The following is a 12271-nucleotide window of genomic DNA, read 5'->3' as shown; positions in this document are numbered from 1 at the left end:
GTGATTCATATTTTTTTATTACAGAATAAATTCATGCAACAATATTTGGGCAACTGTTAAAATATAAATATTCCCACAGGAAAGAAGAATATGAACACATCTGACCATTATTTCTAAGCACTATTTTTGCATTATTAATTGAGGTACACTGGTTTCACAAACAGCTTCAAAGAAGGCTACGTGAGGCTCTGAAGATTGCTTACGATTGAGCCGAGTATTGTAGACAGGTAGGCTTACAGTAAGAGTATAATTACACACTATCGCACGTCTGCACATGTGCGATACTCTCTCTCTCTCACACACCAACACACACACACACACACACACACACACACACACACACACACACACACACACACACACACACACACACACACACACACACACACACACACACACACACACACACCACACCTGTGCTTTCGCACACCCTGTTTGGTGTGCTGACTCTCTTCTAATGAGTTTTCAACATAAAGACTTTAGACAGAGGAGCTTTGGCGCTGGAGTAGATCAAATACGATTTCTCTTCATAAGTGAAAAATTCCCAGTCACTGCACCCGATCGTCGGAAGCCAGTGAACAGGAACAAATCCTTCATATCCCCGCCACCTATAAATTGTTTGAAAGAAAAACAAAGTCACTATATCAAAGCCCTGTCCGCTAATCGAGAGACAGTACATTGGGGACTTTTTTGTGGCATGTCTCTTCACATAAATCCACTGGTATGTTCCTAATGAGCTCCCCTTGGTCAAAAAATCTCATGCAAATGTTTGAACTACTGTTTCTTTAACGTGCCTGTGGCATTTATAAAGTCCACGGCATTATCATTTTCCCGCACGTAGCGCCTCAGCACTATAAATGTTAGAAACCATTCGACATCGGGAGGGGGCCTCTTGATAAGAGTGAGTACCTGTAGAGGACACTGTTTAGGGAGTACGAGTCCCCATCAAAGGAGTTTGCAACCACCAGGAAGTAGTCCTCGCCCAGGCTGAAGAACTCCCAGTCCACCGCACTGGAGAGAGAGAGAGAGAGAGAGAGAGAGAGAGAGAGAGAGAGAGAGAGAGAGAGAGAGAGAGAGAGAGAGAGAGAGAGAGAGAGAGAGAGAGAGAGAGAGAGAGAGAGAGAGAGAGAGAGAGAGAGAGAGAGAGAGAGAGAGAGAGAGAGAGAGAGAGAGAGAGAGAGAGAGAGAGAGAGAGAGAGAGAGAGAGAGAGAGAGAGAGAGAGAGAGAGAGAGAGAGAGAGAGAGAGAGAGAGAGAGAGAGAGAGAGAGAGAGAGAGAGAGAGAGAGAGAGAGACACACGGAGTCCCCCAAATGGCATTTATTATACATTGTTACAGAAGAATTACTACAGGACTGAAGACAATATGAAAGGGTCTTATGAACACAGCTCTATAGCTACAGGTATAACTACAAGGGAGTGTTTTACGTTTGTTTACCTGTAGGTGATGATGTCTTGAAAGCGAACGAATAAACGAGCGCTTAAATCAAGTTCATAAATGGTGGAGTTGATGGCGTACTCGCTGGGCCCGCTTCCATGGAGCCGGTGGCCATTGGCCACGACCAGGAACACCCGGCCGTCGATCTGAAACATCTCCCAGTCGGTCGCACAAAACGTCTACAAGCCGAAAAGAAGAGGAAGAGGTAGAACGGGAGGTGAGGCATTGGTACTAGGGTGAATGTCAGGTGCAGCTGAAACGCGACTGGGTAAACAGACATACAATGAATAGAACATAGAGTCAGTGATTACTGTCCATCTAGACACGTACATTGTAGAGCAACATACAGCTAGATTAGGGGTCAGGTAAGATACCTAAGGGTAGGCATTGGGGATCAAACCCAGTACCTTTCCGGCCTGCAGTCGAACACCCTAGCAGCCGCTACACTATCCTGGTTCCTGGAGATTCCCCCGTCTTTAAACTGATTAATCGTTGCATGCCTCTAAGGGTTTCAGAGCGTCCTCAGATCCAGTTGTGCATGGAGTTCCCCCTTAATCAGTAATCCCAAACCCTTCTGCGGTTTCCCCATTAAACTCTCAATGTGTCAGCGTGATCACCTACATTGTGATTATGTTCTAATATACAACTGGCTATCGGTTACACGTCAGAGATATGTGTCTCACGCAGAACGCCACTTCACCACTGCCTCTATTTCAGGCCTGAAGTCTTGAATCCATGGACGCGCCCCTTCTCATTCATTCCTTTTCCACTTGTCTTTCATTATAGTTTTATCGCTTGCTGGCTCTGTTGCCTTCTTTCTTCGTGCAGGGACAGGAAGGCTATAAATAGCCAACTCAAAGATACAGATCCCATCGGCAACAATATAGCCCAGCTCAAAAGGAAAATGGTAAGTATGAAATCATGCAGATAAATAATATATGAAAGTGCTGCTCAACTACTGAGGTCAATGCACACACCTGCCAAAATGGCTCGATAAGCCCCAGTGTAGGTCTTTATCAATTATATTGATGATTGTACTCATGATTCCACTGCTTATTACATTATTTATAATTCTGATTTCTTTATAGATTATCGTTGTGTCTAAATCCAGAGCAGGTTGAGGCAATTATTCTCTCTCTCTCTCCCCCCCCCCCCTTCTCACTCACTCCCTCTTACCTTAATGGTTTGAAACACCTGGAAGCTCCCACTTAGCCACACATAGATGACAGAGTCTACGTGAGTCGTCACGCCATCAAAAGCATTCGCCACCACCAGAAAATGGTATGGTCCGACAGTGAAGAACTCCCAGTCGTAGGCCCCTGAGGTCTGCAGCCTCTGGTAAACCTCAAAAGACTTGCTTCTTCTGTTCCACCGGTACAGAACGCTTTCTATAGTGTGGTTGTTGTTTGCTAACGTCATGGTCCAGAAAGCATATGGAGAAAGGAATTAAAAGCGAGAATTAGATATCACAGAAGGAAAAAAAAAATGATTCAACAAATTTGGGGGACATTTTGGTAATTTGGTGTTGGTGTTTTCATTGTTGTTGTGGAAGTTAGAATGTATGAATGAAACAAAATTCAAAAGAGTCCACTAACGTTGTCTGTGATTGGCCACTGCGAGATAGGTGTGTCCATTGATGCTAAAGGCTTCCCAGTCCCTGGCGCAGTGGGTCCGAAGGGTCTGGTAGGTCACAAAGCGCTTCCTCTTCTTACTCCACTTGTAAATGATAGAAAACTCCTCTTTGGCCTCTTCCTCAGCCAACTCTTGGGACCAACCGCCAGAGTTAGACACTACAAGAAACGCCTGCAGTGAATAAAAAAGGGAAAACAGATGATCAGAGTCTGGAGCATGAATAATGTGATCCTACCACATGGTTCCATATGCTTTACATCATTTTGCATTTTCCCAAATCCCTTCCCTTTACGGTCTGTTCTTCAACCTAGGTACCTTTTCGCCCAAGGTGAAATATCTCCAAGACAGAGCTCCATAGGTGCTGATACTCTGGTAGAGCTGGAAACCTGACTGGGACCATAAGTAGACCCCAGAGCCAGAAGATGTTGAGCGATGGGCCATGGCGGCCATCAGCCCCATACCCGGCATCTGGAATACCTAGAGGACAAACAAATTGGAGTCCAAGTGTCCCAGAGATGTCTGTTTTGCACGTATACTCAAATGTATCTAAAAGGTACAGTGTAACTGTAATGAAGGTATTAAAACGGTGATAAGAAAGGCAATTTTATAGGTAGAATATGTGAAATACATACGTATAATAAGCAAGTAACAGATTGGTTAAAGGTTGTAAATAGGTGTTTGTTTAGGTTGTGTATCATCACGCATACCTCTATGTCGTACGTTTCGGAGCTGGTGGTGAGAACCTGACGTTCCACCACATAGTCCAGACGCTTGTGCTCTGAGCAGGGGTGAAACAGAGAAATGAAAGTCAAGATTTTGCAATCATTGATATGATACCTGTGCATGTGGATTACATTGAGCCGCTACAGCTCTCACCCTCCAGCAGTGGGATCCATGTGGCGCCATCGCAGAGGTAGAGACCCTTCCTGTTGGGGTTGAACCATAGTTGTCCCCGCAGTGTCTCTGAACATGAGTTCTGGGGACCAATTGACACTTTCAACTGTACCTCTGCGGATGTAGAGAAATGACAGGCAGTGAGGGGTGATAGTTAAAATAGAAAGACAGACAGATAATCAGGTAGACTGACAGACAGACGTGACAGGGATTAACTATCTTGTGCTTTTGCCCCGATGGGATCGCATATCTTTTAATGGAGGCATCATCAGGGCAGATTACCATAGGATGGCGGGTGGCTGTCAGTCTTCGGTGCTTTGACAGACAGGTCGAACAGAACTGGTGGTACTGAGAGGGTGTTTATCCGTCCGGGTTCAGAGGACGGACAGACCTGGGGGGTGGCATCCGAACCAGGCACGAGGACCAGCTGTCGGACCAGACCCTGAGCACATCAGCAGCAGGTAAACCACAGGGAAACCAAACTCGGTGTTGATTCAAAAACAGTGTGCATGTTGTAATATTTAGTGTCATATCTTGAAGGAATGAATACAAATTATGTTATTATTAAACATATAGATAATATGCAATAACAATTATATACCTGATATATATATATATATATGCGTTCAAAGTGGTCAATAGCTGTTTATCTTTTAATCCCCATTGTAACCTCTCTGTTGTTTACCTATGTTTTATGAAAAAAGATCTTACTGAAAACAGGCCTTTCCATCTCCCACGGCTCCCCAGGTGGAATGTTGATCCCTTGATGTCGAGATCAGTGGGGAAAGACCTGGAGAGACCCCTGAGCACCAAACACGTCGCATGATCAAAAACCCACAATGTCTTCTGCTATATGTTTTGCTCTCCATTTACAAGCATTCAAAAAGCATGGGGTGAATCAATCAGAGAATCTTCCTTATTGTTCTGTCTTTTAGTTTAAAGAGGAGTATTTTCAACATGGTACTGGAGCACTGATCTCCCCCTACCCTCCCCATGCCCTGCGGGAGATTCCTCCCTACCACTAGAGCAATCTATCAAATACTGTCAAGCTGTATGGCTACAGGCTCAAGGTACACTTGGAACTGAGCCATTGTGCTGCGATGAAGGATGTACTATAACCCCAGGCAAGGGCTTTAGAGGAGTAGGAGGCGGAGGTGGGGGGGGTATTTCACAGAACCACAGGTGGGAGGGAACCTGTAACGAGTGTGTGTGTGTGTGTGTGTGTGTGTGTGTGTGTGTGTGTGTGTGTGTGTGTGCGTGTGCGTGTGCGTGCGTGCGTTTGAGTGTGAGTGTGAGTGTGAGTGTGTGTGTGTGTGTGTGTGTGTGTGTGCGTGTGCGTCTGTGTGAGTATGTGTAGCTGTTTAAAGCAAGCAATAAAGATCGAACTCACATGTCTACCGGGGCATTGCAGTCCACGCTGAGTGTGGCGCGCTGGCCTGTGACCACCAACACCAGCGTGTGCCACTGGCTTTCCGTCAGCTCCACCCCTCTGAACACCCAGTTCTCTGTGGCCTTGGCGTGACCCTGGAAGACCAAGTGCAGACGACTCCCGGCGATCTTTAGCCCCAGGATGACTGCTCCCCGCTGTCTGGCGGTTGCTCCAGACGCCTCATCTCCTTTCTCTTCTTGTTGTTTCCTGGCCGCCGCCGCCGCCTCCTCGCGCCTCCCCGCCGTTTGCCCCCTCGTCTTGTCTTCCTCCGTGTCCTCCATCATCCTTCCCCTAACCGTTCCGTTGTCGTAATCATTTTCCTCCAACAGAGAAAAGATGTACTCGTTCCTCTGGAGGAGGATGAGGAAGAAGACAAGAGGTGGAAATACGGTGACAAATAATGTAATAATCTCAAAGACCGTGGGACCCCGCCGTCTAAAACTCAAGATGCGTCAAGCCACGGACACATGGGTCTTACCTTGAGATCAGCGGGGCTAACCTTCAGGGTCACCACGATAGAGAAATCAACGGGAAAGAGGTCGCAGTTCACCAGAAGTTGGGCGGAGGGGAAGCTCAGGGAAGGATGCGGGCGAGAGAAACGCACACCCCTCATCCCTCCGTCCTCCATCACTCGAACCCCTGGTGTGGGTCTGGAGGTGTCCTTCTCCAGGACAAAGGATAGGAGATCCAGAGGGGGTAAATCTGTAGAAGATGGAAAGATTTAGGGCCCGTCACATGTTGGCTCCTTCCCCCCTCAATACATTGGCGCACAGAATTTACTACGCTATAAAGTAATTAGCTAGTTAATCCTATATTCCAATTCTTTAAAGCATGGTTCCCCTGGTATGCAAGAAAAAGCCCTTCAGTAAAGAAGTGCTGTGTGGGGGGAGTGAATAAAAAGAATAAACATGATATAAATCAATCCCTTCATAGAAGTACAACACGTTTTTCCTGTTCAACCAATTTGGGTAACGATCATTTTATCTCTGTGCCATTTAATGACGTCAATATTAGATTGTGTGCCAATTTGCGCTTCAGCCAAGGGATTTCCCAGGACTGGTTGTTATCGAGGAAAATCTGTAGACAAACCGCAATAATAAAGAATCAAGAAATCTTTAGGATGGGAAATGGGGAAAATTAAGCCAAGACACAAAGACACAGATGAGGAAAACGGACACAATTGACTTTCGAAAAAAGGGCACAAAATGAGATTAGTAGAACAGAATGAAATACCTGTACAGTGTCTCCATGTCTGTGCTGATGTTCCAGTGGTTGTGAGCCTCAGGATTAAAAGCAGTAGGAAGATCATGGAGGACATCATACCCTATATCCCCATATCAAGTGGAGTCCCCAGCCAGTAAGATGTCTCCTTTACTACCTTGTATCCTTCAAGAAAATATGACCAAACAATAGTGTCCTCTGGAATAACTTCAGGTCACAAATCATCTCCACCTCAACAAATTCCTCTAACTGAAAGCCAGATTTTAAAAAAAAAACGAAGTTCTGCGAGTATACTGTGGAATCATGAGATGTAGGAGAGAGGCAAAGTCCCAAGGCATATATGTGCTATCCCGGAGGAATCCATTCCTCTCTGTGGCTAAGCCAAGACCAACACGCCCCCTTTTAAACACCAGAGACATGCAAATGATGAGCTATAGTACATCCTCCTTTCACCTTCCATAATTAGACAATGAGAGGGGAGGTTGGGGGATGAAGCTTGCCCTCTATGTGTCTAAGGGTATTCTTGTGACAAAAAAATCCCATCAGATGATAAACACACAGGGCGACAATGAGATGGTAAACCACATTTCTGTCATTAAATGATTTCCCCAGGCTCTAAATGTGCTGCAAAATGTCCTTTAATTTGGTCAAAACTAAACCGACAAGCTTGATCGGAAACCGACTGCGGGGCCATGTGACATAGAGGAACATCATCTGAAAACGATTAATATTTCTTCTGCATTATGAGGAACAACTGTACATGCCCCAGACGTGTGTGTGTGTGTGTGTGTGTGTGTGTGTGTGTGTGTGTGTGTGTGTGTGTGTTCTAGCCTAGCTCTTCTGGCTATCATACATGTGTTTACATATAAGATCTAAAGCTATGACTTTTAAAACAATTTCTTCGAAGGTATGAGAAAAACCATTGCAAAGAGGATGATGGTTAAAGATAGCCATCTTGGCCTATGTAATATGTAGCCTTCTAAGCAGATTAATTGCCTTAACTGAGCAACATACTCGAAGCAATCGTAATATAGTCACTACTGGCCTGCACATCTACCTCTCAAATGATTTGCAACGTCAATCTCGTTTATTCGTGCTGGTTTACTATGAAGGCAGCGCTTCGCCTAGGTGGGCCTATTTGTTTGGTTGCTAAAACAGATGTCGCTAAATTCTTTCATCTGTTGGGAACATTTACAAGGCAAATCTCCTGTCCCACATTAAAACACATGACTGCTTTCCATTTTTCTTCATAACCCTAAAACAATCATGTCTACATCTAGTCCCGCCCAAAGCCGCACCCGTACCGTGTGTGGTTTCAGCAAACGAGTAGGAAAGAACCGCGTCAGGTTTCCTTATTCCTGTTGGACTAATCAGATTCTGCGATTAAGCCACGTTCACTGTTCCCAATTTGTCCAATCTGACCTGTACGCTTATCAACCGATGCGGACACCTGCTTGTAAATAGGGTCGTTAGTAAGACCGCTATAAATGATATCCTTATCATGCTCGTGTTATCTATGTTGCCTGCTCATCTGAATTATATATATATATATATGAAATAGATTTTAATCTAATAACGCACTTGTGATAAACGATTGTGTTGTCGATAACGAACGCTCCCTTCGTCAAACTTTTTAGTCTACACTGGCATGTGAAATCGACATTCACCAGCGTCCCCTGCTGGGTTTAAAAAAAACTGCGCTCTTCAATAGAGCGCTTTAACAAGGGTGAGACTGGTCGAAACAAATCAAGTCAAACAAATATTCATCAGTAGAGTAGAGCAGGTTGCCGGCTGGGAAGCCTGTCAGATAGCTTAGTGCCACCGGCCTTATCAGGAAAAGATTAGACCCATATCTATACAAATGCGTTTTATGAATACCCACAGGAGACAAATATAGCACATATAAAAAGATTGTTCCAAAGCAACCTCAATAAAAAGATGTAAACAGGAAGCTGAGTACCAAACTATATTTATTGTAGCTATACAGTAGTAAAAGACAACAAATAATGTACAAATCAGTAGAGAAACAAATGAACATGACAAGACCTGTGGGTACAGAACACCAGCCTCCCCTGACTTCAGATGTCCACCCCACCCCCCTAAGCAACAGAAGCTCATGCAGCACTCAATGAAGCCTGAGAACAATACTATTGAGGTTATTGCTGGAGCCATCCTCACGCACACACCCCTGGGGAATACTGTTGCTCCATGTCTTGGGAATTCCATTTGTTTTAAAAATGGTGATCAGACGTGTGAAAGGCCCGTGAGTAGGTACCCTCATTGTTCTCGCATATGGAGAGAAAACATTTTGGTAGATGTAGGTAATACCAAACAGAATTCCCTGTATGAAGCCACCACCTTTGTTTGGTAATCGTGCTGGTGAATAGGATGCTGCGTGTAAATATCTATAAATCCTCGAAAATCTAATCAAAAAGGTAATGTCAACCCAAAACAGCTACGAAGGGGACAGGGGGTCCAAATGTTTTCAATTTACCCCACCTCTGTGTAAAACCAGAGGTATGCTTGTTTTTTCTCAGGAAACTTTGGGAATTGTGCATTGACCCACATCACAACAATGAGAGCAGCCCGGATTCTTCATTTATTCTTGCTGCACTCACATACCAAAGCAGAATAGGCCTGCTTCTCAGTAGAACTATTCTGGTTTGGAATCAAGTGATACCAATATACACCAAAAAAAAAAAAAACTCCATGGGAGACAACACATTGCTATACATTATCTTTTTGCATGATTTAGGGTATAACTTCACAATTAGGGTAAATTACCCATTAGTTAATGCTGTGCCAAATATTAACTCACATTTAAATGTTCAAGTGTTTGTTTCAACAAAAAGATGATTATAGGATGATAGTCATCAACATTAATCCTTAACCCTATGCAACTTCAGATTATGGGCTCTTCTAAAGTTATCTATTGGTTAATTAATGTACACTAATTGTAAAGTTTTACCAAATCATGCAATGAGCACCTTTACTTTCAATGAATTAAAATTACGCTGCCACGCTCAAAGGGCCATCGGTGACTCCGCAGAACAAAACCAGAATGAAAACAGGAAGCGTCGTTGGTATCTAGCTTTAAACAGAGCTTCCATTGAGTGATGACAGATCATAGACTGGCAGGAAGAAAAAAACAGCAGAACAAAATGTCTGGAACTCCCAATTGACAGCATGACATGTGTAAACCAAGACCCTCTACTCAAAACTATTTGAAGCGTTTTACAGAGGAAGGTTGAAGCGCCGACACGCCATTGACCCCCACGATCACTTGCGTTGACCAATCAAAAGCTGCAATGTGGGTTAAGGAAGTGTTGTGGTGATTGGCCAGCTGAGAGAAAGTCAATAACTTGAGTAAGAGTTCAGTCTTGTCTGACAATACAGTGTAGCAAGGCTCCCAATCTGACACAATGAAAGGGCAAAAAAAAAATAAAAAAAAAATAGAACAACTCAGACATCCTCGGACAGGAAACAATAAAAAATAAAATAATAATGATAATTGAGAAAAGCTGAAGAGAGCAACCATGTAGAGGGCCAGTAAAGGTGGCTGGGGGCAGGGCTTGGAGGTGACCATCACTGCAGTGTGCGTGGCTTAGCAGAGCCCACCTGTCTGCTGCTGGAAAACGTCTATGGTGTCTTCATCTTCCATCTCCAGCTGACCAGAAATAAGAGGAAACGGGGCAATTGGAGTATTTCTGTCAAAACTGACCCAATGATGCATTTTGCAAATATTACAAATGTTCTATTGTGCTTGAATTAATAACTACAGATAAAAGATTTAGACAGATTCATTCATTTCGGACATCTGAAACTGAAGCGGTATCTGAATGCATACATCATCGGTACAATAGTAAGTCCATGAAAAGTTATTTAGCCATTGATAAGGACTTATTTTCTAACCTGTGATGGTGTGTCTGTCTCGTTGATAGGCTGACCGTCAAACCGGAACCGTATCTGCCTTATTGAGAGACCCTGTGAGAAGAGGGAACGCAACAGAGTCAGAGGCCGGGAGATCTTAACAGGTAAAAAGAAACACATTCTGGTAACACGTCAATTTCTCATCAAACCTTGAACCTGGAAAAATAAAGACATCCATGTGCAATCATCGAATACATGATAACAAAAAAAAAATCTGTGTTTATTGTCTTGGTGTTCAAATAAACTGAAAATTTAACTAGCATGACTTGACTTACCTGTCGTTCGCAGTACGCCTTCATTAGTTTGCTGAGGGGTGTGTGCCTCTTAATTTTAAACTGGACTACTGATCCGTCCTGCCCTGCAACCTTCAGGTTGATGTGGTCGTTCTCGGTCTTTACACCCTCCTAGGAAAAAGACAGAGGGGATACTTTATCTCAAGTTCACACGAATGATAGACAGACACCACAACTGAATCGCACCAGCCGATATGCACATCACAACAAACTGTCTATATACATAGAGCAAGAGGGTGACATCTTTAAGATTATTCTACATTGGTATTCGATTACGTTGTTTTAAATATGGGCACGGCTTCAGAGCAGTGCGTCCCAAAACACTGCAATAATAACTTGCTATATGGTAAGTCACATATTGTGCTACTAGCAATGTTAGCTTTAGGCTAATGCGTTAGCGGCATGCCAGAATGGGGGGGATGGGGGGGCATGGACTTCCTTTAGCGTCATACTATAGGCTACAAATGCTAGCAGTTTGTTTTGAAAATGTGTTTTTGGATGAATCACACAAAGGTTCAAAATGCAGAGTGGATGGCGTGGTCTTCTCTATCAATGCGTCACTATTTTTGTGCTCCGTTGAATGTCGCCGCTGTAGTAGCGGCGTTTTCAGACATTGCGGACAAAGCGTGGTCGACAAAGAAAGCCCCGCAAACCACAATCTCCGTATTACCAACAATTGCGCTAACTATTTAGTAAAGTAAAATAGAAAATGAATTGAACTACCTAGAATTTTGTCTAGGATGCAATACGCAGTCAATTGTAAATTCAAACACTCCATATTATGGTTCCCATTCATTTGCGAAACAAATACTGCGCCGATCCAAAGAAACGTGCAAACCAGGCCATTTTAGACTACACATCTAAAGAATGGTTTAGCATCAACTGATAAGAGGCATCCCTCATGTCCCAGGTGTTAACACAAACCTAGTTGTCTCACCTTTGGCTTTTCCTCTGACATCTTGGTTGGATTATTGTAAAATGGCTAAAGGATTACCGGTATTTTAGGCTATATTTGTTTTTCTTGCGCCTCCAACCCTCTCTTCTCCTACAGTGACGGGAACGCGCGTTGACTCTTATTGCTCATTACGATTGGACGTAGAAGAACCACGTGATACGAGAACACGGGCACGAAGAAACTGGAGCGCGCAATAAAGAAACATGCTCGTTCACGCGAAATGAAGATCTCGTCAAGAATTTAGCACAACCTCCCTCTTACCAAGTATTTACTGATTATCACATAATACCCTGAAATTGGCTACAGTTGATATTCCAAAGGGCAGAGTAGCAGGTGTTGTTTTCCCTTCCAGAAGTAGTAAAAAAAAATTAGATTTGAAAAACAAAATGCAGAGGCCCATGTTTAATCTGATGGATAAATAAAATGATCATAGAAGTTGAAATCGTAATTCAATTCTGTAAATGCACTTTCGTTTGGAGAT

General features: G+C 43.7%; 2 protein-coding genes across 2 annotated transcripts; both read right to left on the bottom strand.

Annotated features, from left to right (window-relative positions):
* Window positions 1-20: 20 nt before the first annotated feature.
* On the bottom strand, window positions 21-7406 carry tspeara (thrombospondin-type laminin G domain and EAR repeats a). Its single transcript, XM_030356002.1, has 13 exons — window positions 6625-7406; window positions 5870-6093; window positions 5353-5741; window positions 4674-4764; window positions 4245-4404; window positions 3945-4076; window positions 3776-3846; window positions 3384-3545; window positions 3032-3239; window positions 2613-2845; window positions 1437-1615; window positions 910-1011; window positions 21-608 (listed from the first exon to the last, which is right to left on the bottom strand). The coding sequence occupies exons 1-13, from the start codon at window positions 6710-6712 to the stop codon at window positions 455-457; spliced, it is 2193 nt and encodes a 730-aa protein (XP_030211862.1). The 5' UTR covers window positions 6713-7406; the 3' UTR covers window positions 21-454.
* A 1158-nt stretch (window positions 7407-8564) lies between these two features.
* Window positions 8565-11977, bottom strand: sumo3a (small ubiquitin like modifier 3a). Its single transcript, XM_030356788.1, has 4 exons — window positions 11773-11977; window positions 10818-10946; window positions 10525-10596; window positions 8565-10279 (listed from the first exon to the last, which is right to left on the bottom strand). Exons 1-4 carry the CDS (start codon window positions 11791-11793, stop codon window positions 10217-10219), a joined length of 285 nt encoding a protein of 94 aa, XP_030212648.1. The 5' UTR covers window positions 11794-11977; the 3' UTR covers window positions 8565-10216.
* Window positions 11978-12271: the final 294 nt, after the last annotated feature.

This window comes from Gadus morhua, chromosome 5, assembly GCF_902167405.1.
Source record: "Gadus morhua chromosome 5, gadMor3.0, whole genome shotgun sequence".
NCBI classification, from domain to species: Eukaryota; Metazoa; Chordata; class Actinopteri; order Gadiformes; family Gadidae; genus Gadus; species Gadus morhua.
Note: the sequence above shows the minus strand (reverse complement) of the source record. Positions and strands in the feature narration are given on the sequence as shown.